A 25,542-nucleotide genomic window follows, 5' to 3' on the forward strand; every position below is an offset into this window, starting at 1 on the left:
CTTTCACTGTACTTTGACTACAACAAAGATACAGAAGTATCTGGCATTCAATGGTTTCCTCAACAGTTAAGTCTCCTGCAGGGAGCAAAAACCTGTTCACTATCTCATGGAAACAATGGGACTTCGGGTCTAACTCTTCATTTCCTTTTCAAAATGACCCACTCTAGGGTCTTTGATTCTTGTGGTCCATATATCAACGTCCAGACATATTTCCACCAGATGTTTTTGGGTTAAAAGCTTTACCGAAAAAAATAGCTCACAAACCCTCGGAATATCCTGTTTTTATTACATTGTACTGCCAATGTAGTAACTCTATTCAACAAAGAAACAATCATATGCTTTTACAATGTTCTGTTTTTTTTTTAGCTTTAACCTTTTATTTCACTTTACATTGGAAAGATAATGAAAATATAATCATGCAAAATGTAAACAAAATATCTGCATTTGCTATTGAGTGAATTAATCAAATATGTAACATGGCCATGTTCTGGATGGCATCTCCCTTTGATGAAATATGTCCGGGAACCGGGCTTCCCAGTGGCATCTCCTGATAGGTCAAAAGTTCTGTCTCCTCTGTTGTCTAAAGAGTCTGATCTTCGTGCAGGTTTGTATCTGTGGAGGAGTTCACCTGGGTAAGAATGGAGTACGGCAGCGTTGTGTGTATCAGATTGTGACCCATGCTTTGGAAGCAGACCGCCAGCGGGAAATCTAGGAAGGGTCTCATGGGGAACACTGAGGGCTCGTTGACGAGAGCATGGCTGGCCCAGGCCCATCTCCAGGAGATGGAGACGTCTGGCTGCAGAATATTCTTTCCAGCTACGTCTGCAGGCTATGAACAAGGTGGAGCTTCAGAGTGTGAAGTCTGGCTTTCCAGGTAGGTTAGTCAACTTCTTACCGAGCAGTGACAGCGGGGAGAGTTCGAGAGCACTGGTGTGGGTAGGCCAGGTGACTCTGAGACAGAGTGGACACTTACAGGTATGACTCGAGGACACTCCAATCACGGGAGCATGGAAGCCAGAGATTAAAAGCAAGTGTAAGCAGCTCACTGTGGGGTGGTGGGACGTGGTATTATGGCAAATGATTTTCTAAGGCAGATGACGTGGCCACATTTCAACCACAAGATTCGCAGACAGTGGGCCATACTCCTCTTCTGGCTGCTGGAGAGGCCCATTTTGGCTGCCTTTTGGACATTTGCCTAACCAGAATCTCTGGTCTTTAGTTCCAAAGGGAGGAGGAGTGACTGACATTGGCCAATCACTCCACTATCTACGGTCAGTAGTAGAACTTTAAACCTCCTTGTTGCAAGAGAATGAAAGAGAAGCTTTAATGGAGTTGAACCTTAACTCTGGAGAGTTGGGCAGGACTGTGGTGTTAATGGGTGGGGGGGGGGGGAGGAGGCAGAAAGATAGCAACTCCCAGTCCTTTCTCAATGTTAAGTTCCCCTTTTCTAATCAGGTGGCAGCAAAAAGCCATGCAAAAGCATGGAACCCAGAGTTAGCAGAGATGTGGATACGACCCAAGCACCTCATGAGCACTAGCTATAGATTTGGTGCTACAATTTAATAGAGACCATCTTTGTGCAAAGTCCGCCCTGCGACCAAGCCAGATGTTTTATTTCCGCAGCCGTTTCAGAGGATAACAGCTGGCCGTGTATGCAACATGGGTCCTGGGCAGCATGCTGGTCATTGCACTCCCCTGGTAAGCCTGCCGCCATCTCTCCTCTACCCCATCTCAAATCCAATGTTCGTAGTTCATGCTCCTACTCTTCTGCAACCTGAAGTGTAGGTGTGCAAGCACGTGCAAGCAGGCCAACATTCACATTCTGCCCAACAGATTCAGCAGAATAGTAAATTACCACTCATGCCTTTACATCCGCTGGGAGAGCACCAGCCCGCGAGGATGCGAAGTCTCTGCATAGTCCAAATGGAGTCTTTATGTGGCAGCCCCATCAACCAAGAAATCACACCCTATGTGGCCAACTGGGGCCTGTAAAACAGCTAACCATTCTCTGCCAGAGAAACATCAAGTTCAGCCTGGGTTGCAGGTAACATCGGTGGTGGTCCTACCACCCACTGTTACGGCGCATAAAGGCATGGCCCTGCACAGGGTACTGCATTTCGATGAAGGTCAGTGTACCCACTGTGACCTCAGATGGACCCAGCACCTTGAAACCACACTTGGAGTAGAAGGGAATGAGGAGGTCTTCACACATGAGCATGGCTCGTCGAACATAGGGCAGGCACCGAAGGTACTGCAGGTACCGCCACATCAAGATGGAGCCCTTCCCCTGCTGCCGGAAGGTGCGATGTACGGCCAGCACGTGGATGTGCACGGTGGTGCCTTGCGGTTTGTGAAGCGTCAGAGCATCCTAAGGAGGAGACAAACAAAATAGACATACAGTGTCAGTCAATTTCCAATTGGTAAGAATGAAATGACCAGTCAGGTATAGGTAGATTCCATCGTAGGAGATTTCATCGAATTAGATTTCATCGAATTTTGCCGAAAATGTATATGGTGGGTGGGTTAGGGTAATAATACATGTGGTGGGCAATATAGGGGTCTCCCCTGCATACATTTGCATTGAAATGTCTTAATAATTGTTTTTGCGGTACAATCAAATTTGATTAAATGGATTTGATGGAATTACATAGATCCAACCAGTCACATCCCTGTATACAAATAACGCTTATGCAGCCTTTGCGCTGCATGCTTCTAGCAGTTTTTTCTACTTAAATTGACCCTCAGACCCAAGAGGAATGATCAATGTTTGTGGGGATTAATAGGCATGTTCCTTGGCACTCAGCCCAAACCTGAGAACAGCATATGGAAAATAACCATATCCACATACACAGACAATACTGCAGAGTACAAGAGGTCACTGGCAGAAAATGGAAACATTGTATAGGGTAGGAAAACGGGCCTACAACAATGGATGACAAGATGGCAGAATGTATAACATTGCACCACCCTAATGTATGGAAACATGTTAACATCTGGTGTTAACATCTGGTGTGCCTTGTGTGTGCCAAGTTCATGTAGAATATGCTCGAGATGATCATGTTCCCCATGAGACCCTTCCTTGATAGCCCGCTGGCGGTCTGCTTCCAAAGCATGGGTCACAGTCTGATACACACAACGCTGCCTTACTCCATTCTTACCCAGGTGAACTCCTCCACAGATACAAACCTGCACGAAGATCAGACTCTTTAGACAACAGAGGAGACGGAACATGCCAATGGGTGAAGAAGCAGAACTATTAAAGGTAAGTGCAAGCAATGGCCTACACAGAATTGAGAAGCAGCCGGGACTAGGTGTTCCGCCAGCATGTGTGGGCTTGGCCAGAACAGTAATGTGCATGGGCAAAGGTGAGTTGGAGGCAAGCAGGACTTGTGGATGTGGAGATTGGGAGCAGTAAGCCAGAGAGAGCCATGCCCCGAACAGTCATATTTTGTGGAGTCAGTGAACAAAGGTAGTCCAGAATGAGGGGGTGTTCTGCATCAGGACTGGTGTCCCAGCGGTATAAGGCCGGGAATTGTGACGCATCTGGAAATGTCCAAGCGAGCAGGCGTGCTGCATGACATTGCTCGGGGGAAAGGTTATAAACCAGGCTCTGACTCCAAATCCCATAAGAAAGGCTAAGAGCTAACCTAGTCTGGCACCTCAGAGGTGAAGGAGGGGAAACTGCAAGGAAAGAACCAAAAGGGAAAAGAAAGAGCCAGGAGTTAAAGCAGGCCGCGAGATGCGAAGGGGGGGAGCCAGATTTCTCACCAAATCGCAATATCTAAACCAGCAGGAGAATAAAGAAAGATGGGGCGGGGCACTGGTGTAAAATGATATCTACAAGACATTTTTTCTTCAGACTTTCTTTCTTATAGCGACAAACTACTTTTTGTAAAAATCCTAAGGATTAATATACAAATAAAAAATAAAATAAAAATGGGAAATACATATATAGAATTTATTTTTTAACAGCCTTCTACTGTAGTGGAGAAAGTGAAAAGCAGCAATAGAGGCAAGGTGCCTGCAACCCACAGAAAGGTAAGGGAGGGAAAAACGGGAAAAGTCCCTGAACGAAAACCCCTCAGGAGGGTGCATTGATAATGAATCCCGGAAGCAGGAACAGGAGAGAGCAGTGCAGCCATGCAGGCCTGACCCCAGCCTAAGCCCAGACATAACCACGTGACACATTGAAGGGAGGCAGTGTGGAGGGCAAAAGGCAAGAACGTATCCTTCACTCTGTTGGCTCCTGGGGCACCAGGTGAGATGGGACGGGTGTGTTCGAGTCTCTTACCTGGTTGAGTTTTTCCTGATCCCAGAGGGAGCCGATTATGAAGGCCACGAGCCGTCCTTCCTCGAACCAGCACAGGGAGAGTTTTGGACACAGGTTTAAGAAGTGCCGCACTTGATCCATCTGGAGGGGGCAGTCTCCAGAGACGGAGATGAAAGCTGCAGAGGAAGAGCACGAGCAGTCAGGACTATACCATACACCTGCACTCTGACATGCATTTATTTCTCTCCCCGCACACTTTTCTCTGCAATCCTTTGGTCTACTGGCTTCCTCCTATGTTTCTTTTGTCACGGTTTCCTACACTGTCTCATGATTTTGCCTTCTGCTAACATTTGTCATGGCTATGTATGTGCTTTTTCTGACTCCCAATGGTTTAATTTTCCCGTGGTTATTTCCTCCTGTGTCTGTCTGGCACTTGCTGTCTATCTCTAGTTCTGTCTGTCATTTTGTGAACCTCTCCGTTCTGTTTGCGTATGCTTTTCGTGTGTCTCTGTGCTTGGAGGTGTGGGTGTGGTAGTATGTGTGTATTTGTCTGTACTTTCGGCCTGTTGTTCGCGATAGGTTTGCCTTCATTACTCCCTTTGGTTTGTGCCTTTCTGTGGTTTATTTCAGCCAGTGTGAATGGCATACTTTGAGCATAATCTGGTAGTGCCTGGCCTGCACTGCCGTGTGTCAATCTCGTTCTGCTCTGTGCTCTCCCGTGGTTGGTTTCCACTGTTGTCTGGCCTTTCTGATGCTTTGTGGGAGTCTAGCATTGTCCTATTCCTGCCTCTTTGGCTAATTTCCCTTTTGGCATCTTTCACTGTGCGCATCTTTATAGGATCTCTTGCTGACTGGTGCGCTCTTGAATTTTCTGTAGTTGTTTCGCCATGTTTCAGAACCTTAGTATGAGCCTGTCTGCTTCCTGTATGTCTACCATTTTTAGCCTGTGCTTTTGTGAGTGCTTGTGTGCATCCCATTCTATGACAAGACTGGAGGCGAGCATTATGCTTCAACTTCTTTAATTTACCACTCTTCAGCAGTGTCAACAAAACTCAAAAACCATAACAAAACACTGAAAACAGTCTGAACAGACTTTTCTTCTTTTGAACTACAATGCCCATAGTCTCTGTAGTCCATCTCAATCCATACTCAGCTATGACCACATCCTGTCCCTGAGCTCCTCCTCTCTTCTTTTACTGCTCTTCAAGCAGATAAGTACTATCCTAGTTATCCTCTTACTGATTGTGGAAATGTAATAGTTTCGGCATGTAGAGTTTGGATAGCGTTATTAACATATAGTGTTAGAGTAAGGCGCAGGAAAACGTATTATGTTTCGGCGCTGCAGAGCATTAATGTCAGATGTTTAAGATAAGCGTATATTCAGTATTATTAGACGGCGTCATATTGACAGCCCACGTCGGTAGCTCGTTCGTGCGAGCGGGCGGCTCCCCAACACGTCTGCCCCGTGCCGTACTTACGGCACCCTAGGGGTGGCTGCCCAGCGTCGAGGAACGCGCCGCGGCTCTGTGGAGCCATTCTAAGATATGAAGCCCCAGCCCTTCCACCGCGGAGGCGAGGCAGCGGGGACTCCAAGCGCCGAGAGCGGCCCACTCCCTCAGGGAGGCGGGATCAGCAGTGCTCCAGCGCGCCGGGGCCCTTCGGCCCCTGCCTTTGCAGAGACGGGGCCGGAGTGAGCTTGCTCCTTCCACAGTCGCATTGCAACACTGCGATGGGGAACGGAGCGTATCCAGGGAGCCGGGCCTGGCAGTGATTTTCCTAATAAGCTACGCGGTACCTCCAGAGGATAGTGCGAACGAGTTCGGGGCAGGAGCTCGAACTAATACACGCACTCGTAGCGCAGATTAAGCAGCAGGCAGCTGCTGAAAGATTACAGCCTCCCGCTCCACAGCCAGTGAGGTCAACACGAATAACGGCCATTACAAGGCGCATGTAAAACTATTGTAAGTCCGGCGCAGCCACTAAGAAAAAAAAGAAAAACTTTTATTTAAAAAAAAATAAAAGGAATAGGAAGGACAATAAAGGATTTATTGTGAAAAGATTGTGAGCACCTATAGTGAAAGGGCGTGCAGTGACACTCTCACGGGTATATCAGACACAGAGCACCCTCCCATAATGTCGGATTTTGAGTGGAGCGAAGAAGAGCAGCCTTCAGACCTCGCTGCCAGCTTCAAGGAGGTGCTGGGGAGTTCACTTATAGATGCAGTGGTGCAAGGGATTAAACCCCTTCAAGGCTGTAGTCCCTAGAGGCTATGCTGATCCAGCCCTTAGATAGCGCCGGACGAAAGGAGCGCACGCCCACAGAACCTCTGTAATCAGGGTCATTGGGGAGTACTAAGGCCCGAAAGAGGAAAGCACCTCTAGACCACCAGGGCCCTTTGGATGGGGCAAGAGATAAGGCCCCGGAGGTCGTTGACGCTTTCGCGAAGCTCTGTGAAGCATATATGCGGCGTCAGACTGTGCCAGACCTCACGACCCCCACTCCAGGGGAAGAAGGTGATGGAGAAGAGAACCCAGGCTTGGAAGAAGAGCCAGAGGAAGGGGATCCTCCCTCCCAAGATGAGGAGGAACGAAATGAAGAGGAGGAACCCAGACCCAGCGGAGGCAAAAGACTCTGCAAAGAGAAACACCTCAAAGAGGAGGAGGAAGGTATGTTTTATCGGGACAGCATCCGGAATCCGAGATCCTCAGACTGGCAGCCCTCGCCAAGAGTGGCGCAGTATATGACCAAAAGGCTAAGAAAAGCGCTGGACAAGGAGGTCCGCCAGAGACTTCGAGCGGAGTGCCTGAGGCCGGAACTTCCAGGAAAAGTGGCCGAGACGCCAGAACTAGACCCCAAAATGCTAACTTTCATTTCGAAAAGAAGCAAAGACCCCCGTAAGGGTATTGAAAGATCTTGGAGGAGTTGTCAGGAGAAAGTGCTGGACCTGGCCGGGCCACTCGCGAAGATCGTGGATCTGGCTGAGAGGGCCAGAGATATGGGGGAAGAGGTGGACCCCGACGCCCTGGCAGGCTGGGCACAGAGAGCAGTATGCCTCTTAGGGAATGCGAACTGCGCCATCGCCTCGGAACGCCGGAGAGGCTTGTTAATGAAAATCGACGAGAAGCCTAGTGATTAAGCCTCATACGAGGTCAGAGAGGCAGCTCAGAGACTCCTCTTCAGCGAGACCTTCGGCAAAGAAATGGGCCCTTTGTGGGCACCTACATGTCTTTGGAGAAGGCGCAGGCTTCCATCTGGAAGATTTTCCCCAACCGAATATTTGGAGGGACCAGTCGCTACAGGGGTCGTTCGACTGGTCGCAACGGGGGTGGAAGGAGACCCTAGAATCCTAGGGCTCAATACTGGGAGAATAGGCAGCAGGACTCCTTTTTCCCGTCCAGAGGATGCTTCCCAAGAGGTCGCAGAGGAAGAGGATCGGGTCGTGGACAAGGATTCACTCAAGGTGAGAGCAGCGTATTATCCCCCAGTGGGGGGGAGAACTGGCATGTTCTTGAGAAACTGGCGCGAGCTTTCCAGCGATGCCTGGGTGTTGCAAATGATTTTGGGTATGCGCCTAGAGTTCGTACAACTGCCCGTGCAAGGGCACAGGCCTCAACAGCAGCGCTTGGAGCGTGCAGAGCAGAAGCTTCTAGATCAGGCGATAGTCCAGCTAGCGGCGAAGAATGCCATAGAAAGGTGCCCGAGAGACCCCGAATTTATAAGCAATATGTTTCTGGTACACAGAAAAGAGAAAGTGCGTCCAGTTATAAACTTAAAGGAGCTGAACGGTTGGATAGTCTACCGACATTTCAAGATGGAGGGCATCCATCAACTCAGAGACTCACTCAGAGAGAAGGATTGGCTGACGAGATTGGATTTAAAGGATACCTACCTAACGATCCCAATAGCAGAATAGTTCATGTCTTTCCTAGCTTTTCGCTGGAAAGGAGAGCTTTGGTGGTTCAAGACTATGCCCTTCGGGATTGCCTCGGAACCTTGGGCTTTTACCAAGGTGATGAAGCCGGTAGCGGAGGCGATAAGAGAGAAAGGAATAAGATTGATCATTTATCTAGATGATCTACTACTCCTAGCCGAGGATCGAGAGACCCTCAAGTACCAGACAAGATGAGTCCAGGAACTGCTAGCTTCACTAGGATTCCTAGTGAACATAGAGAAGTCAGACACCCAGCCAGTGCAAAGACTGGACTTTCTAGGCTTCATCCTAGATACCAGCAAAGCAACGCTCGAGCTTCCAGCCCGGAAGATTCACGACATCAAGAGAGAATTGAGAGGATGCCTACAAAGACAGGTAGTGTCCCTCCGAACACTAGCGAGTATTGTGGGGCTGCTAGCAGCCTCTATTCAGGCCATATTCCCAGGGCCATTACACTATTGAGCACTGCAGAGGTTGAAGATAAGGCATCTGCAGCAAGGTCTGAGATATCAGCAATCAGTGCCGTTGGATCAGGAATCCAAGACAGAACTGGAATAGTGGTTGAAGTATATGGACGCCTGGAATGGACGTGCCATTTTCGGAGACAGACCAGATCTGATTATAGAATCCGACGCCAGCCGACTGGGCTGGGGTGCACGATGCGGAGACCCGCAGGCAGGGGAGAAATGGAGCGAGGAAGAACTCCGCTTAAACATAAATTGTCTGGAACTGCTAGCAGGACCATTCGCGATCAGAGCCTTCACGAAAGGGAAGATGAGATCATGCATCCTGTTAAAGATGGACAACATATCGTCAGTGCGATACATAAACCACCTAGGCGGCACCAAATCCAGAATGCTAGCTGAGCTAGCAAAGGACTTTTGGTACTTCTGCCTACAGTCAGAGACGTTGGTCACAGCGGAGTACCTCCCCGGAACGCTGAACATGATAGCGTACTGGAACTCTTGCTACCTCACGGATTCCAGCGATTGGAGGCTGGTTCCAGCAGTGTTTCAGAGGATTACCGAGATATGGGGGCCAGTACACATAGACATGTTCGCATCCCGGTTGAACGCCCAAACAGCAGGATATTTCAGCTGGAGCCTGGACCTGGGAGCTCAAGGGACGGATGCGTTCCTGCAAGATTGGAGCGGAGGTCCGCACTACGCGTTTCCCCATTCATGATGCTGAGCAGAGTTCTAGTGAAGTGTCGGAGGGAGACAGCAGAGTTGCTATTAGTAGCGCCGTGCTGGAAGTCGCAAGTATGCTTCCCGACGCTTATGGAGCTAGCAGTGGATTACCCGAGGCTTCTCCCGGAAGGAGAGCACCTGCTCACGGACCCAGCTGGGTCGTATCACCCTCTGAGAGTGAGGGGGACACTCCCGCTCATCGTGTGCAGGATGTCAGGAGACACTGGGCGTTGCCAGGCATTTCGGCTCAGGCTGCGCAGCTCATCGCTGACTCCTGGGCCCCGTCCACAAGAAGGAGCTACGACGCGGCTTGGGCCAAGTGGACTAGCTGGTGCAGAGGGAGAGGTGTTCATCCCATTTCTGCGCCTGTAGTGATGATTTTGAACTTTTTAGCTCAATCATTGCAAGGTGGTAAAGCATTCCGCACCATAGGAGTGTAGAGGTCCGCCATATCCGCGGGACATCCCCCTATCGAGGGTGTACCAGCGGGTGGGCACTCAGCAGTGGTTCGGCTTATTAGAGGAGCCAAATTTAAAGTACCCCCAGAGCCTCGATAAAAGATGGTCTGGGATGTGCTGTCAGTTCTTAAGCTGCTGCAGAGTTGGCCAGGGAACAGATATTTATCAGTGAAGCAGTTATCAGGAAAATTAGGGATGCTGTTGTGCCTAGTTTCTTGTAAACGTGTGTCAGACGTGAGGGCCCTAGATGTAGATAGGAAGTCATTCGGGCCGGAGGGCGTAACATTTACAATAGTGGGAAGGACTAAGAGGGGGACATCCTCAGTTCCCTACCCATATTTCCCGAGTAGACCTAAATGGTGCGTAGCAAGCTGCGTAAAAGAGTACGAGAGCAGGACAGCAGAATTCAGAGCAGTGAATGCTAAGCAATTGCTTATAGCCCGTAGGAAGCCATTCAAAGGGGTGTCTACAGCGACTATCGCCAGTTGGGTTAAAGAAATCATGCAGGCAGCAGGGATAGATGTGGGGAAGTATGGAGCGCATTCGTTGCACAGAGCTATGGCATCTAAAGCTTTTAAGACAGGAGTATCTCTTAGAGTTATTATGCTAACAGCAGATTGGTCGAATGATCGAACTTTTAAAGAATTTTATTTCAAGCCGGGAGTTTAGCGGTCGCAGTGTTGGGAAGCTTTGAACAAGCATAATGCTCGCCTCCAGTCTTGTTATAGAATGAAGATTACCCCTCCTATCTGCGCAGGGAGTATTAATTCTATTAAAGACTAGGAGGCGAGCATTAAATTCCCACCTGAGTTATGTATTGAGCATGATATTGGATGATCGTATGTGATAATAATATGATGGTATGGTCAATACATGGACACCACCCTGATTTCTCTGCTTTCTATTATTCCTAGGAGAGGAGCAGAAGAACAATTGAAGTAGGAGACTAGCAGAGGTAGTCGCCTGGGTCGAGGAAGTTCAACATTCGTTTGGAGTGGTTCAAGTCGTTGCTAGTTGCAGGACTTAGTGTGGAGTTATCAGTGTGACTTTCAGAGCGAGTAAAAGAGAGGAGGAGCTCAGGGACAGGATGTGGTCATAGCTGAGCATGGAATGAGATGGACTACAGAGACTATGGGGATTGTAGTTCAAAAGAAGAAAAGTATGTTCAGACTGTTTTCAGTGTTTTGTTATAGTTTTTGAGTTTTGTTGAAACTGATGAAGAGTGGTAAATTAAAGAATTTGAAGCATAATGCTCACCTCCTAGTCTTTAATAGAATTAATACTCCCTGCGCAGATAGCAGGGGTAATCTTCATTGTGCTTACATATGTAAATGTATATAGAAGTGTGGACATGCACTTGTGTTTCTTTGCCCTGTATAGGTAATCATCTCCTATCTTGTTCAGTTTCCTTGTTTGCTTCTCGCTGTGTGTGCTTCTGTGGGTGGGCAACAGGTGGGTATTTTTGTGTTTATTGGTGGTTGGGGTGTCATTTCAATCAGAAATGATGTACATCAGAACAAAACAGGAAGATTGGAGAAAGAGGGAGTCCCGCGGTAGAGGTTGTCTGAGAATGAGTAGAAGGTTGGTGCAGGTGTAAGGCGAATGGATAAGAAAGCCTAGATCTGGATTATGCAACAGACATGAGTAACACACGTAGTACAGGCCAAGAGTCTTAATGAAGAATATTATACAAATGCACACATTTACAGCTGGAACGTATGGGTGGGGTTAAGTGGGAGGAGCCCCTTCATTGTTCAGAAGGTGGTGCTTGAGTCTAGTCTTGAAACCTTCAACAGATGTGATTGTTTGGATATCTAGTGGGAGAGTGTTTCAAACAGGGAGAGTAAGGAGAAGCCGTGGAAACAGATGGTGGTTAATAATTATATCTCGTTTTTATATAGCGCTAACTCTCCCACAGGCATCAAAGCGCTGAATAACAGTTGATATCGTCCCACTGCGTGGTACTCATTTTATTGACTTTGGAAGGCTGAAAGGCTGAGTTGGCCCCTGCTGGGATTCGAACCAGCATCAGCAGGCTACACGCAGAGAAGAGCACTCAGCTCGCTGTGCTGTCTGACCGGACCGGAAGAGGGACAGTGCACACAGAGGTTAAGGCCGGGAGGAGTATTTTACAGTGTGAGAGGGAGAGTTCAGGGTGGTGCTGTCAGCAAGGTTTGGGGATGGGTGCGGCTAGACCCTAGGTGGATTTGAAGGCAAGAAAGCATTTCAAGAGCAATTTTGCCTAAAGAGCCAACCAGCACAGTGGCAGTGTGCCGAGGGGGGGAGAATTGTTTTAGTTCACTGTCAAAGAGGATTCCAAGATTGCAAGCCTTGGGTGAAGAAGTGGGGGTTCAGGAGAGAAGGGTAGGATATAGGAGAGTGGGAGTAGCATTGGGGACTTGAAGAAAACATGGTTTCCATTTTGGAAGACTTTAGATTCTGCCAGTGTTGTGCCATCATTGATTGAGGTTGTGAGGCACCAGGTGAAGCTATGAGAGGTGGCAGGGCTGAAGGATGGGAAAGAGAAGATGATCTGGGTGTCATTAGCAAAGAGGTGGTAGTGAAAGCTGAAAAAGGTCATGCGCTGACCCACCGAGGTGGTGTGGAGCTTGAAGAGAAGTGGGCCATGGCCAGATCCTTGGGGGACAACCACAGGAAGTGGTGTGGGGGAGGAGGTGTCAGAGTCCAAGGAGTGGCAAGAAGTCACCCATCAAATCCCAGTTTCCTTAAGCCAAGGGAGGAGAGGGTTTGGAGGGGCTAAGGGAAATCTCCAGTGTCAAAGCCTGCTGATGGATTGAGTAGGATTAGAATGGTGAGGGTGTCTTTTCCTTCACCCTCGCTAGTGTTTCTTCTGTAGTTACTGCTCTCTGCGGGACTGAGCATGTAGATAACTCATAGGGCCTGCATGAAAAGTTTCCACACACTTTTGTCTGTAATTGCGTTCTTGTGGCTATATAGGATTAATATGTGGGACCAGGGACAAAGATAGGGGTGTGTTTTGCATAGATGTGATGAAATGATAAAAGATATTAAATGTATTCGACGTGGCTCTCTGTTTTTTCCCCATACATGCAAGGATAGGAGTGAGACCACATTCCTTAGTTGGTCCTGCTGATCTGTTCACTCCCGAGTCAAGCCCTGCCGGGTGACTCACTCCCGAGTCAGGGCCCACCGGGGTACTCGGTCCCGAATCAGGCCCCGCTGGGTGAGTCAGTCCCAAGTCAGGCCCCGATGGGTGAATCAGTCCCGAGTCAGGGCCTGCCGGGGTACTCAGTCCCGAGTCAGGGTTCGCCGGGGTACTCGGTCCTGAGTCAGGCCCCGGCGGGGTACTCGGTCCCGAGTCAGTCCCCGGCGGGGTACTCGGTACCGAGTCATGCCCCAGCGGGGTACTCGGTCCCAAGTCAGGTCCTGCTGGAGTTCTCACTTCTGAGTCAGGTCCCGCTGGAGTTCTCACTCCCTAGAGGGGTCCTGCTGGGGTTCTCACTCCCGAGTCAGGCCCCGCTGGGTTTCTCACTCCCGTGTCGGGCCACTGGGGAATAGGATTCATTGTAAGCAGACGAGCACAAGACTATTGTGACCTTCCTGTGCCAGGTGGTTGCAATCCAGCTGTACCGCTTGCATGACGCTTGAGGGTCACCCCCTCTCCTACTAAGGGACCACATAGAGTGTGTGATGGATTAACACCACTACCGGGACGACATCGATTTTATAAGAGTTCGACCCTGTTGGTGCCACCCAATGTCCTTACCCCAGGGCCAAAGTTGCAGTTGGGACGGTAGATCTGTAGCAGCGCAGGGCTGCAAAAATGAGTCTGAGTGTCACTTCTGTGAGTTTAGTCCCAATGCACACTATCAGAAGCATTTCTATTCATTTAATTTCTGTGTTTTTCTATGTTGCTTACATAACCTTTTCCAGCCATGTATGAGCTTTGGACGGCGATGGTTCTAATTAATTAAAAACAGCATTAATCTCTGTAATGTGTGGCTCTCATGAGAGCCATGCCTGTCGGCCCATGAGCAGGTGTCCCTGTCATCCAGTCGCAGCCCACGTTTGAGACCCTCACAGTGGGCGCGCAGTGCTGCGTACATCCAGAAGAGCAGGTGACACGAGGACGGCCATTCAGTGAGGTGCATCCCCTGAAGGTGGCACGCGGAGCTGGCCTGACCCAGGGGCCTTCACAGAAAGAGTGCAATAACACACCCAACAGCTGGTGTAGGATTGTATTTTAAGAGTGGCATGCAAACCACGAACGTCCTATCGCCATAAGGTTGTGCTTTTTCTTCTAACAGGACCACAGAGATATATAGATGAGAGTTGCATGTGCTGGGTGTTGTAGGCTTAGAGCAGTAGAAACCTTCAACTGGGTATGTCTGGGGTTTATACAGGCAAGAGCCTGCAGAGCAGGCTACTATATTGCATTTGTGCTAATGTGCATAACCACAATGCTTTGCTTATGTGACTCTGAACTGTTCGTGAACTTGACGTGATGCCCTTGGGTGGTTCTGCTCAAGAGGAGGGTATACACTGGTGGACGGAGTCCCCCCAATTTTTTCAGAGGTCCCCTTGTTATGCTAATTTCTGGTGGCACCACATTCAATTGGTATGGTAAGAGTTCCCCCACTTATTTTTTTAGTGCTTGACCCCCGCTTCTGCTGCATGTGTGACATGACTTAAATGGCGTATTCCACTTTAGTATGATATGATTTGTCATTTATAATGCGCCTGTACACAAGTGTTTCAAGGAGCGACAAGACAAGGAAGGGGAAGAGTAAGGGGAACAAAACAAACAATCTTACTAGGCCTTGTGTCATTCAGATTGTGCAAGGGGAAGGGAGAGGAGAAGTGCCAGGGGGAGGGAAAAGGGAGAGTGCCAAACAAGTAAGTGCAGGGAGGCAGGGGACTGAAGGGTTGCAGATATAGTGCCTGGTGCGCAGTTATCCTGGCGGCAGTGCAGGTCGTGAAGCAGCCAGGTCCCCATAAGGTTCAGAGGGAGGCCAGGTAACTAGTTAGTGTAGCGGACAGGAACATCAGCAGGGGAGAGAGAGAAAGCAGAAGCGAAAAGGAAGGTCTTGAGTTTTTCCGGAACCTGAGGTGGTCCTGCTCAAGTTTGAGAGAGGCAGGGAGGCTGTTCCAGAGGGAGGCACCAGCCGAGGAGAGAGATCTACCCCCACTGTCTGCCTGGAGAAGTGGCTGACCCTCACGTAGTATAGTAAGAAACGGACCTCTAGCTGGCCAATAAACGATTGGGGTAGTGATGCACGGCCAGCTCCATTTCTTGTGCCGGGCGGAGCGGACGATGGCCCACAGCGCAGAGCTAAATAGCTCAGGAGGAGGGCACAGGAAGGGGCCCACCCAGAAAGCTGACTCTGATCTTGCCGGAGAAAAGATTAAGCAGCCTGCTGTGCCAGTGGGTGCTCCTCTGAGATGTTCGTCTGGCTGCTCACTGACGACTTGTAGATGACTACGATGCATTCGGAAATATGCAAACAAAGGAATGCATATTCCAAACACAGCATGTGAGATGCTCTGGAGTCACACACCCTGTGCCCCTCATTCTTTGTGTTGACAGTTTTATCAGTGGGGCAATTTATAAGTGAGGGCTCACTTAACAAGCCATTCTTTTTACACAGTATGTGCTTAACATTTCAGTGTTAAGAACTGATCATGGGGCGTTTTTATTCATCAGGCCAGCACAAGTATCAGCTGACCAACCCTATGCATTCTTCAAAGGGAATTACCATGCCACACAGAAAGGTTTTACACTATTTTCATGTCTCTTTATTTGAAACAGCAAAAGTTATTTTTTGTATATTACTTTTTAATTACATATGGCGCATCCCTGGGAAGGTTAACTGTCACTTTCTTGTTTAAGTATTCCAGTGACTGCTTTGGGACATGGACTAAATGCATCCGCTTAGCATCAAAGGTCTTTTAATTTTCTAAACAAGCCAACCACAGCCTAGCACGCACACCGGATGGCACTTCATTGTCACTTGGCACCTTTATTAGGAGAGTAGAGTTCATTGTGTGTCACCATGCAGACAGTAGTCCATGGCAAATCAATGCAGTGACATGTTTGCAGCAATGTTTTGTGCGCTGCACAAGCCACCACCCTGTTGGTTAATGGCACCTATGTGACTCTCCCGTAGGAAACAGCACGTGTACCTGTTTTTGTCTGATGTGTCCAATGTCCATACAATAGCACACAGGAACGTTTTGTGTCTGTGACTCTGACGAGCATGCCATACTGTGCCCACACTTAAACACATAAAGCAATCAAAGAAGTTGCCTCAAATTATACATCCACTAGGCCAAATGCTCTTTCTACACTGCCAAGCCATGATTTTCACTAGCTGCAGGTCGACACTAATAAGAGATGCTAATACCAGCTCTGTTAGATAGAGCATGGGCGGTTCCATGTCATCTTTATAATGAATGACTAAATAATTAAAACTTTTTTCGTGAAAGAAAAATAATGAAAAATGACAATTTGTTCTTTTTTAATCTGGGCCCCTTCCACAAGCCCTCCCGTTTCACCAGCTTTTTTTTACCCCTCCCTGACTCCTACCCCCCTTTTTAATCCCTTACCCCACCTCCTACATCCAGATTTACTTTTAACAGACAATTTTTTTCATTATTTATTTTTCACTGAAAATGTCATTTGTTATTTCTTTTCCGTTATTAATACTGTATACAAGCATGGGCCTGCTCTTTTTTGCTGAAATAGCCCAGAGACCTGAAAAATAGTGATGAGGTAGTGGCTGAGGAACTGTGGACACTTTACCATGCATTAGAAGCTAATTTTGTTTAAAAGGCTTCATCAGCTTATTACCCGGTCAGGCTAGAGTTTGTAAGAGGTAAAATCCTTTCTATGTAGTCTTTCTGCGCATTGTTTATTGGGTCTCTCTTCTATGGTATCCTGCCCTGTCTGTAGACATAATTCCCTAAAGATGTTTCTGTATTGGGGTTGGGTCATGCTCACACTGAGCCCCAGCCCTTCCTCATCTAACATTCTTCAGAAACAAGAAGCAAAAGAGCCCTTGTACCCCACTTGAGTGTCTGATGTTGCAGTCATTTTATACACGCATCCAAAAACTTAAGCTGTCCAAATGAGCATATATAGTTAATGGTTACAATCATGGGGGGCGCGCATCCTGATGTTTCGCCCTGGGCACCAAGTTGGCTAGAAACTTTCCAGTGTGCAGCAAGTAGGTAATAGGTGGCCAGGCCTCTGTACAGAGCTGTTGTGGTCAGAGCCAGCACGTGTCCTCAGTGGCCCTGAGAGGACGACCCAAGGATACAGGTGAGAATCTACGTGTTATTCCTGACAGTAATGGGACGATTGACCCTCTGGCCCCCAAGAAGGTTAGGGTGACATGTGCAGAACATCCTGCATTATCAGGCTTGCAAAGCTTAGTTCCCCTTCAGAGCACTTACCTTCCTGTTCAATCTCGAAGACGCTGATGGCATCTTCTGGCGTGAGGCAGCGGAACTCGCTGGCCGGCAGGGTGTGCCGCCGCTGGCGGCCTGGGGAGCTGGCGCAGCGGCGCAGCTGGGTGGGCTTCAGGAAGGGGAGCGCGCTCAGCACTGACATCTTTCTGAACTCAGGGGGTGCTGGCGGGCAGCTACTTCCTGCGTGCGGAAGAAGATACCGGGCCTTCCTTCAATTCTTTTCTTGAAGAGCGTCGCTGGACTTCCCCACCTGGCCTGATTCCTTGGTGTTCGATAAGGAGACCTGCCGGGAAACGGGAGAGCATTGAGAGGAACTGCTTATACATGCCAGCTCACATGCAGTGGCGTCACCAGGAATCAAATTTAGGAGGGGCACAGAGGAGACCAAAGACAAAAGTAGGGGGGCACAGACAAAAGTAAGGGGAGAACATGGTCACTGGTCGTTTTAGGTAGGGGGGCTCCAGGTGGGGGGGCACAGGCTTTCACAGGGGGGGCGGCCCCCCCAGGCCACCCCTAGCGACGCCACTGCTCACATGCACAACACACATACACCTCTAGCCCTTAAGCGCTGCGTGCGCTTGCACGCCTTACTTAATAATCGCCACTTCTGCAATTAACATAATATAATAGACGGCCCGCCCATGCGCCCATCCCTAAAGCGCCCATGCGCTCTGTACGCCTGATTCATCACTCATGGCACATCGCCCCATTTGGCGCTCCGCTGCTGCAATTAAAAATTGGAATAGATGGATAAACGCCCATTCATTTCAGAATTGGTAAACACACGGATAAACACACGATGGGCAGCGGGACATGCAGCTGCAAGAGGTGAAGAACAATGATGACCGTCCAGCGCATAAGTGCTTATGCGAGAGGCTGCTCGTCATCTGTGTGTCTACGGTTATGTTGTCAGAAATAATCTAAACACATAGGCCCTCATTACGACCCTGGCGGAGAACCATGGTGCAATTTGCACCATGGTCCATGGCGCTAAGCTGCCAACTCCGCCATGGTGGTTGGCGGACTTACCGCCCCATTCCGACCTTGGCGGGGCGGTAAGTCCCCAATCCCCATTTACCCTTCCCCATTCCCATTTTTGCCCCATAGGGTATAATGGGAGTGGGGAAGGCGTTAATTACGCCACCGTAAATTACGGTGGCGTAATTAACAACAAGTCCCGTAGCGCCATGGATTTTTCCGCCTGGAAAAAGCAGGCGAAAAAAGCACCATGGCGCTACGGGAACTCGTAGTCAGGCGGAAAGGTACGCCATGCTTTACGCCGGCGTAAATCCCTTTACGCCAGGGTCGTAATGAGGGCCATAGAAACTTAAGCCAATCTATTACTGCACACACACTATGGCTTCCATGTTTACGCAATACTTCTGTCCCCCTATAATAATAAAAAATAATAATAATTGTCTTTGCCAACCCACCTAGAGGGTCCCAAATTCTTGTCTTCAAAAGGGATAACTGCCATGTAAATAAGTCGCATTTCGATTTGCTTTATGCACACACAACTCCAGTATTTCATTATTGCCACCTTCGCCATGACCAACCTTCAAAAGGACGATCAACCCCTACCTCACGGACCTCTCTGCTAAAACTCTGATCACTACCCTCTTGCTCATCAGCAAAGTGGGGTAGTGTTCGGGCCTAGTCCTTGGTCCTCCCCTCTATTCCACCTCTCCCCTAAGCCAAGTTCTCAATGATGCTGCCTCTACAGCTTATCTAGAAGGTCCACCTCCACACATCAACACTAGGCCGGATGGCGCTCCATGCAAAGTCATGCTCTTATGGTCCAAGTCTTCAAATCTGTGGTCCTGTTACCTGGCTGACTGCATCCTTCTCTATTCACCCTCGAGGACTTTATGTGTTTTCCTCTCATTCATTTCTGCCCCCTCTTGTCTTCTCCGGCTTCTTCTCTGTACTTTCCCCTTCCATTAAAGACTCCCCCACCCCCAGACATCAATGCCAGCCAGCCCATCAGTGGAAGTGTTCAAGACCCGACTCAAGCTACACCTGCCAGCCAGTGAAGGGTCATCTCCCAGCCCATGTCCCCCTCCCCGACAACCCCCATGCTGCATAACATTATACACTTATCGGAAGTGTTCAAATGTAGATCCTGCCACAAGGCCCCTAGTGCTTATCCTATTTGTGTCGGTTACATTGCCACAGTCTCCAGTCTCAGTATACTACCCCTCCATCACCTGGTCTAGTCTCATTCACGCAAGCAGCCTGTATTGTACAAGCACTCTAACCAGAAACTGCCTCTGCCATCTATTATATCCCATCTACGTCACATCAGTTAGAAAATACATCCTTATTGATTAATACATACAAATAACGACTTGTCTTTTGAAAAATCAGGATTTACTTCTTGTAGAAATGTTAGTGCCCCCAGTAAGCTCTCCCTTTGGGCACACAATTCCAAAGAGAGCCCCCAGAACTGGATAGCATTCAAGATGTGACCGTCAGAACTGGACATAATCCCTGCTAGAGGACCTCATCTGTGTTTATAAAAAGTGTGTGGTCAATCATGTATCGTAGTCGTATCGATGGGGAAGCAGAGCATTAGGTGTTCTGACATATGATGTTTTAGAGAGGAGACTAAGAGAATGTAACACACTCTACCCAACAGAAGAGGGTAGGACTTGGGTGAAGTGAACAATGAAGTCTAGACATTGCACTGAGTTCAGTGAAGAGGTGCAAGGGCACCTCTAGGGAAGATTTCCAGGGATAATGATTGCAGATGGCCTGATGGCAGCGGGAGGAAAAAGTTTCCAATCTCAGAAACCAGGCAGGAAAAAGGTCTGTTTTGCCATTACTCTAGTCTCCAAAGAGTAATAACCTAAAGTATGCAGCTGTGTGTGTGATTGTTATGGAGTGTATTTCTGCCCTGATTTGGGGTTTTCTCTGTAAGCATTATAGTCTTGATAGAGGGTCAGAACAGTTAGCGAGAAGTGATATCTTGAATAAGACCCATCGGGTCCACAGAGGTCAATGGAAGGAAATGCAGATGTGTTCCATAGATGCTTTGAGCGGGGGAGTGATGCTTGAAATCTCCGGTGGCAGGGAATAGTCCAATAGGAAAGCTGTTACCGCCATCGACACAAAAGATTACACGTTATTGGACCACCATCCAAGCGCCTACAGGATTGATTTGGGATTTCACTTTGTGGGCTGTGTGAAGCTGGAAGGCAACTTTTGTCAATGTGGATCCACGATCTTAAAGGATGAGAAGATCATCCTGCTGAAAGTAGCAGGGTTTTGAAGAAGAGATTTGTGAAGAACTTCACACAGAGGATGTATGTTTTGAATGCTAAAAGGTGTTCATTGGGATGAAGAAGAATATAGTCTTGGCTCCGATGACCGTCAGATAAGAGGAGTTCCTCTACCGTTTGAGCGCAAGTCAAGTTTTCATTTTGGTGATGACATCGCTGGAGGGGACCTTCAATGGAATTGGGTATCATTTGAATGTTGGAGGTGAATATCCCATAGCAGAACACTCATCGTTTTCTATAGCCTGGAAAGTGTAAGATTAATATGATACAGACTTGTGGTATGCAGCCTTGGGCGATACAATGCTCTAATTTCTGTGAGTATAGAACTTCCAGTAGAGACTTTCTCATTTAATTGGTTGATTTCAAATACGAAGAATTGGAAACTTCCAATTTGAAAGGAAGAAACTATGTCCAATATCACTTATTCATATAGATAAACCATCACACAGTGTCACCTTTGTCCCTGATACACAATCTCTCATTGCTACATATCCACCTAAATCATGTCTGGCGATAACCAAGACGATTCTTGCGTACTTCCTGGAGTTGAGTGGCTACAGCTTTTTTGATAATCTTTGCAAACAATGGGTATTTAGTGATAGGCCTCTGATTGGTGAACTCAGTGGCATCAAGTTACAGCATTTCTCGGGGGGGGGCACTGTTGCGCCAAAACAAGATGGCCGCCTGAGTGTGAAGCTCCGGACTACGAGGGCACATATTTGCAGATTTAACAGCTGTGCCAACTGTCACTGCTGCAGCCGCTGTATAAGCTTGCAGTCCACTGCCATCCTAACTCTGGGATTCGGAGACCCTCTGTGAGCCTTGCTGTTGCTGTGGGAAGCGCGGCGCCGCAGGCATCCAACTCACCCCGTGATAGGGGAAGACCAGATGGTTTTCCCATGGACTTCTATAAGCGTTATAAATCTGTTTTGGCCCCGCAATTACTAGCTCTATGGGAGGAGGCATGCAAAAAAGGTACACTTCCCCCCTCACTCCACAAAGCCATGATAACAGTCCTTCTTAAACCTGGTAAACCTCCTACCCAGTGTGGTTCATACCGCCCCCTCTCGTTAATAAATTGTGACGTTAAAATATTTGCTAAACTATTGGCTAACCGCCTGGCTTCATTCATGCCTGATATCATACACCCTGATCAGGCGGGATTCGTACCGGGTAGGTCCACATCCCTAAACCTTAGACGACTTTTCAACGTGATCAGTAGGATTAATCCAAAAACACAGGCGGTGGCTGTCACTCTGGACATGCAGAAGGCATTTGACTCAGTGTCTTGGGAGTATCTGTGACGAGTCATGGAAAAATGTAAGTTTGGCCCCAACTTTCGGTCCTGGGTCAGACTACTCTACACCAACCCAGTGGCAAGAGTCCGTACCGAAGATAGGTGCTCCACCCTTTTTCAGATAGCCAGAGGGACGCGACAGGGATGTCCCTTCTCCCCGTTAATTTTCACAATAGTAATTGAACCCTTCACAGACATGATGCGCCAATCACACTCCCACAGAGGCCTATGCTCAGCGGGACAGGCAGATATTGTCTCCCTATACGCGGACGATGCCTTGCTCTACATCGCTCCCCAGAATTAAACCTCGCTCCTATTCTTAATGACGTTACCCGTTTTGGGCATATATCTGGTCTTAAAGTTAACTGCTCTAAATCGACCATATTCCCACTCACAGACAACACACAACCACCCTCCGACCTGATGGGTTTCACTTGGTCGCAATCCACCTTCACCTGCCTGGGAGTATCGGTCTCCCGTCATGTTGAGAAACTGCGCATCGACAACTATCAGAATTACCTAGCCATTCTGACCACCAAAGATGCAAGTTGGGCCAGACTCCCCATTTCCCTAGCTGGTAGAATAGGAATACTAAAAATGGTCGTGCTGCCCCAACTCCTATACCGCTTTACAAACATTCCACTATGGCCGGGCGATGGATTCTTTAAGACGCTACGCAGCATTACTAATACCTTTCTTTGGCACTGCGGGGCAGTCCGACTCATACTGAATACGCTCACCGCTCCCAAGGAACTGGGCGGGTTCGGTGCCCCTGACTTTCTCAGATAATGGGTGGTTGCTCAATCCCAATTTGCCTCTTACTGGTTTAGCACAGCGAATCCCCCTCCTCATGTCCGACTTGAAAAATTGAAGGTCAGCGAGCGAACGATTGGTTCCCTCATTCTCAAGCCAGCCCCGCCGGACCCTGATTCCCCAGACCCTGTTATAAGAGTGTCACTTGCTCTCACCAAAATATGGGCACTGGTTGCAACCCCTAATCCGTTTCATGGTGACCTCCCACTTTGGAATTTTCTCCCTGATGTCCCTTATATTCCTCAATCCATTGTTACCCGCTGGACGGGGGCAGGTTTATTTACTCTTTGAGATGTCTTTGAACGGGGCAATTTCCTGGAGTGGTCGGACCTCCCCCCTGCCCTTAGGCGTAAACCCTCAGCATGGCTACAATACTCCTCACTTCGGAAGAATCTAAAGGCCAAATTCCCTGAATTTCCTACAGTTCCACCAGATGACCCTATAATAGCTGAACTCTGCACCTCCGATTCCTTCAGAGGGAAAGTATCTAGACTCTATAATCTACTACAGATCAGAGCCGCCCCCTCATTTGTTAAACTTAGAGTTAAATGGGAGGAAGATCTCGGAGTCGAGATTACTGATGAGCACTGGGCCCGTATTTTGTGCGTGAACCCATGAAGTATCGTACAACTCCAGGTTCAAACTACTACAATTTAAGGTACTGCACAGGTATCACCACACACCAACTAAACTGCATCGTATGTTTCACGAGATCTCGCCTAACTGTCCCAGATGTGGCGCTGACCAAGCTAATTACATTCATATGATCTTGCACTGCCCACACCTAACACGATACTGGCCGGACATATGCTCCACTATATCAGACCTACTAGACTGCACCATAGACCCTTCTCCGATGCGCTGCCTCTTTCACGACCTTCCCGGTCTGAAACGTGACTGTAGGAAATTGGCAGGTCTCTGTATGATGCTGGCAGTCCGCTGTATAGTACTGTGCTGGCTTCGCCCCAGTGCACCCACGTATGCTCAGTGGCTGCGGGCAGTCACCTGGGCACATGATACTGAGGAGGCCTGGGGGGCAGCACAACACCCACATTCAAGACCAAGGGACATCGGGCGTAGATTTCGTGACTACATGTCTGCCCTGGCCTCAGACTCGGAGGCTTCTTCTCCGTCCCAATCCCCTCAGTGATCCTCTATGGGATGTATTTCCTCTTCTACTCTGGTTGCAACTCTTCCTTTATTATATGTTTCTTGCGTTCTGTATGGTAATGCTGCATTGTACAGTGAAACCTCTGTATTTGTGATTGCAAACTGAAGTCACGATGTGCCTTCGCTGACCTGTGTTTCTCTGTGTGTTGTCAAGCCGAATAAATAAAGTTTTAAAAAAAAGTTACAGCATTTTTCAGGATATCGTAACTTTGGTAATTTTCTAGGGGGAGAGAAATTTCTCAGGGAGAGGGAGAGAGGAAAACGTTGGATATGGGTTGGATTTAGCAGCAAGTGAGAATCTATTAACTAACTTGCAAGGAGTATGGTCATGAACAAAGAAGAGTCAGAGGAGTTTACGTAAACATCAGGGTTCACATTTCTGGAGCGGGAGAGCAGGGTCATATCAGGATAAGGCGATGTTAGGTTGAGTGTTTTGAACTTATGTAAAGAAATCTTTGGAGAGGCTCGAAGCAATTTCCGTGGAGTGAATGGTAGTCTGTTGGGGACAAAAAGGGGTTCTCGAATGAAGGACCTGTTCCTGAAATAATTTCACTTTAGTATCAAGGATGAAGTCTTAGTGACCCTTTTTACCGTTCACCGCGCAATGAGTTTGGATGAAGTTTGGAAATAATGGCACCTCTTTACTAGCTACCACACTCACCTTTTGCTTCGAGTTCAGATTGATCCTGTGACTACCAGGGAGGGGTTGGGAGCTAGGATTGAGTTGATGGCATGAAGTTGCTAGAAATGTGGTGTTGGAAGAGGTCAGTGGAGTCTTCCTCATTACAGAAGGGTTAAAATCTGAGGTTGGAGAAGGTTTTGTATTTGTAAAGTTGAATCAATGTTGGAGCGATGATGAGACACGGATCGGGTGGGTGTACTTGTTGGTGACAGGTGACATGACTCCTGGTCACAACGAAGGTGATGATTATCTGAATGGTCCAGCCCAGGGCAAGAACGGAGCCAAGTTCTGGTGGTGCAATGAATACGGCAAGGGTGTTATCTTGATGTGTAATGGGCAATTGTTCTTTAGAGTGGTTCTCAACAAGTGTGGGGTGCAAAAAGAGAAATGGTGGAAACGATGGCAGGAGTGAAATGGCATGAATGAAACTGAAAGTGGCTGAAAATCTACCAACTGCTTTTTTCAAAGCTGCAAAAAGGACAGACACAGCAAAGGGATTTGAGTTCATGATACTTTATTTCTCATAGAAGTCCACCATTTCTGTTTCTAAATTCAGGCATTTAGCAACAGATGCTGGAAGTCCTCTCCGGTGCTGCAAGAAACTAAAGATGTGCCTGTTCCTCCATGGCTAATTCCTAGGGTTGACTGGTTTCTGGGTCTATGAGAAAGCCAAGATCTCTTTCAAGATGGGCACCATGCTATATAAATATACCACACACTGTGCCAAGTATAGATAACGCTAACACAAACACATCCTTCCTGCTACTAATGCCTCGCCCTTTGTACTTCAGTATTACTTGTGTTCTCCCCATGACCTTGCCACTAGAGTTTATTTTGTATAATAACCGTACTGTCCCTCACCTGTTGCGACCTTTAAGACCACCTCACCCGCCCTATATGCTCGGTGGGGCCATACTCTGCACTTAGATACATTCATCTTACACTGCAGCCTCTTAGGCGACCAACCCGGCTTCACTAAATCCTTCTTCATGTTTTC

General features: G+C 48.2%; 1 protein-coding gene across 1 annotated transcript; it reads right to left on the minus strand.

The window, feature by feature from the left end:
- Window positions 1-1,893: 1,893 nt before the first annotated feature.
- Window positions 1,894-17,444, minus strand: LOC138581911 (serotonin N-acetyltransferase-like). The gene is made up of 3 exons (XM_069652859.1): window positions 17,288-17,444; window positions 4,292-4,446; window positions 1,894-2,368 (listed from the first exon to the last, which is right to left on the minus strand). The coding sequence occupies exons 1-3, from the start codon at window positions 17,442-17,444 to the stop codon at window positions 2,063-2,065; spliced, it is 618 nt and encodes a 205-aa protein (XP_069508960.1). The 3' UTR covers window positions 1,894-2,062.
- Between the last annotated feature and the right edge of the window lie 8,098 nt (window positions 17,445-25,542).

Source organism: Ambystoma mexicanum, chromosome 3q, assembly GCF_040938575.1.
Source record: "Ambystoma mexicanum isolate Mex_15411 chromosome 3q, UKY_AmexF1_1, whole genome shotgun sequence".
NCBI classification, from domain to species: Eukaryota; Metazoa; Chordata; class Amphibia; order Caudata; family Ambystomatidae; genus Ambystoma; species Ambystoma mexicanum.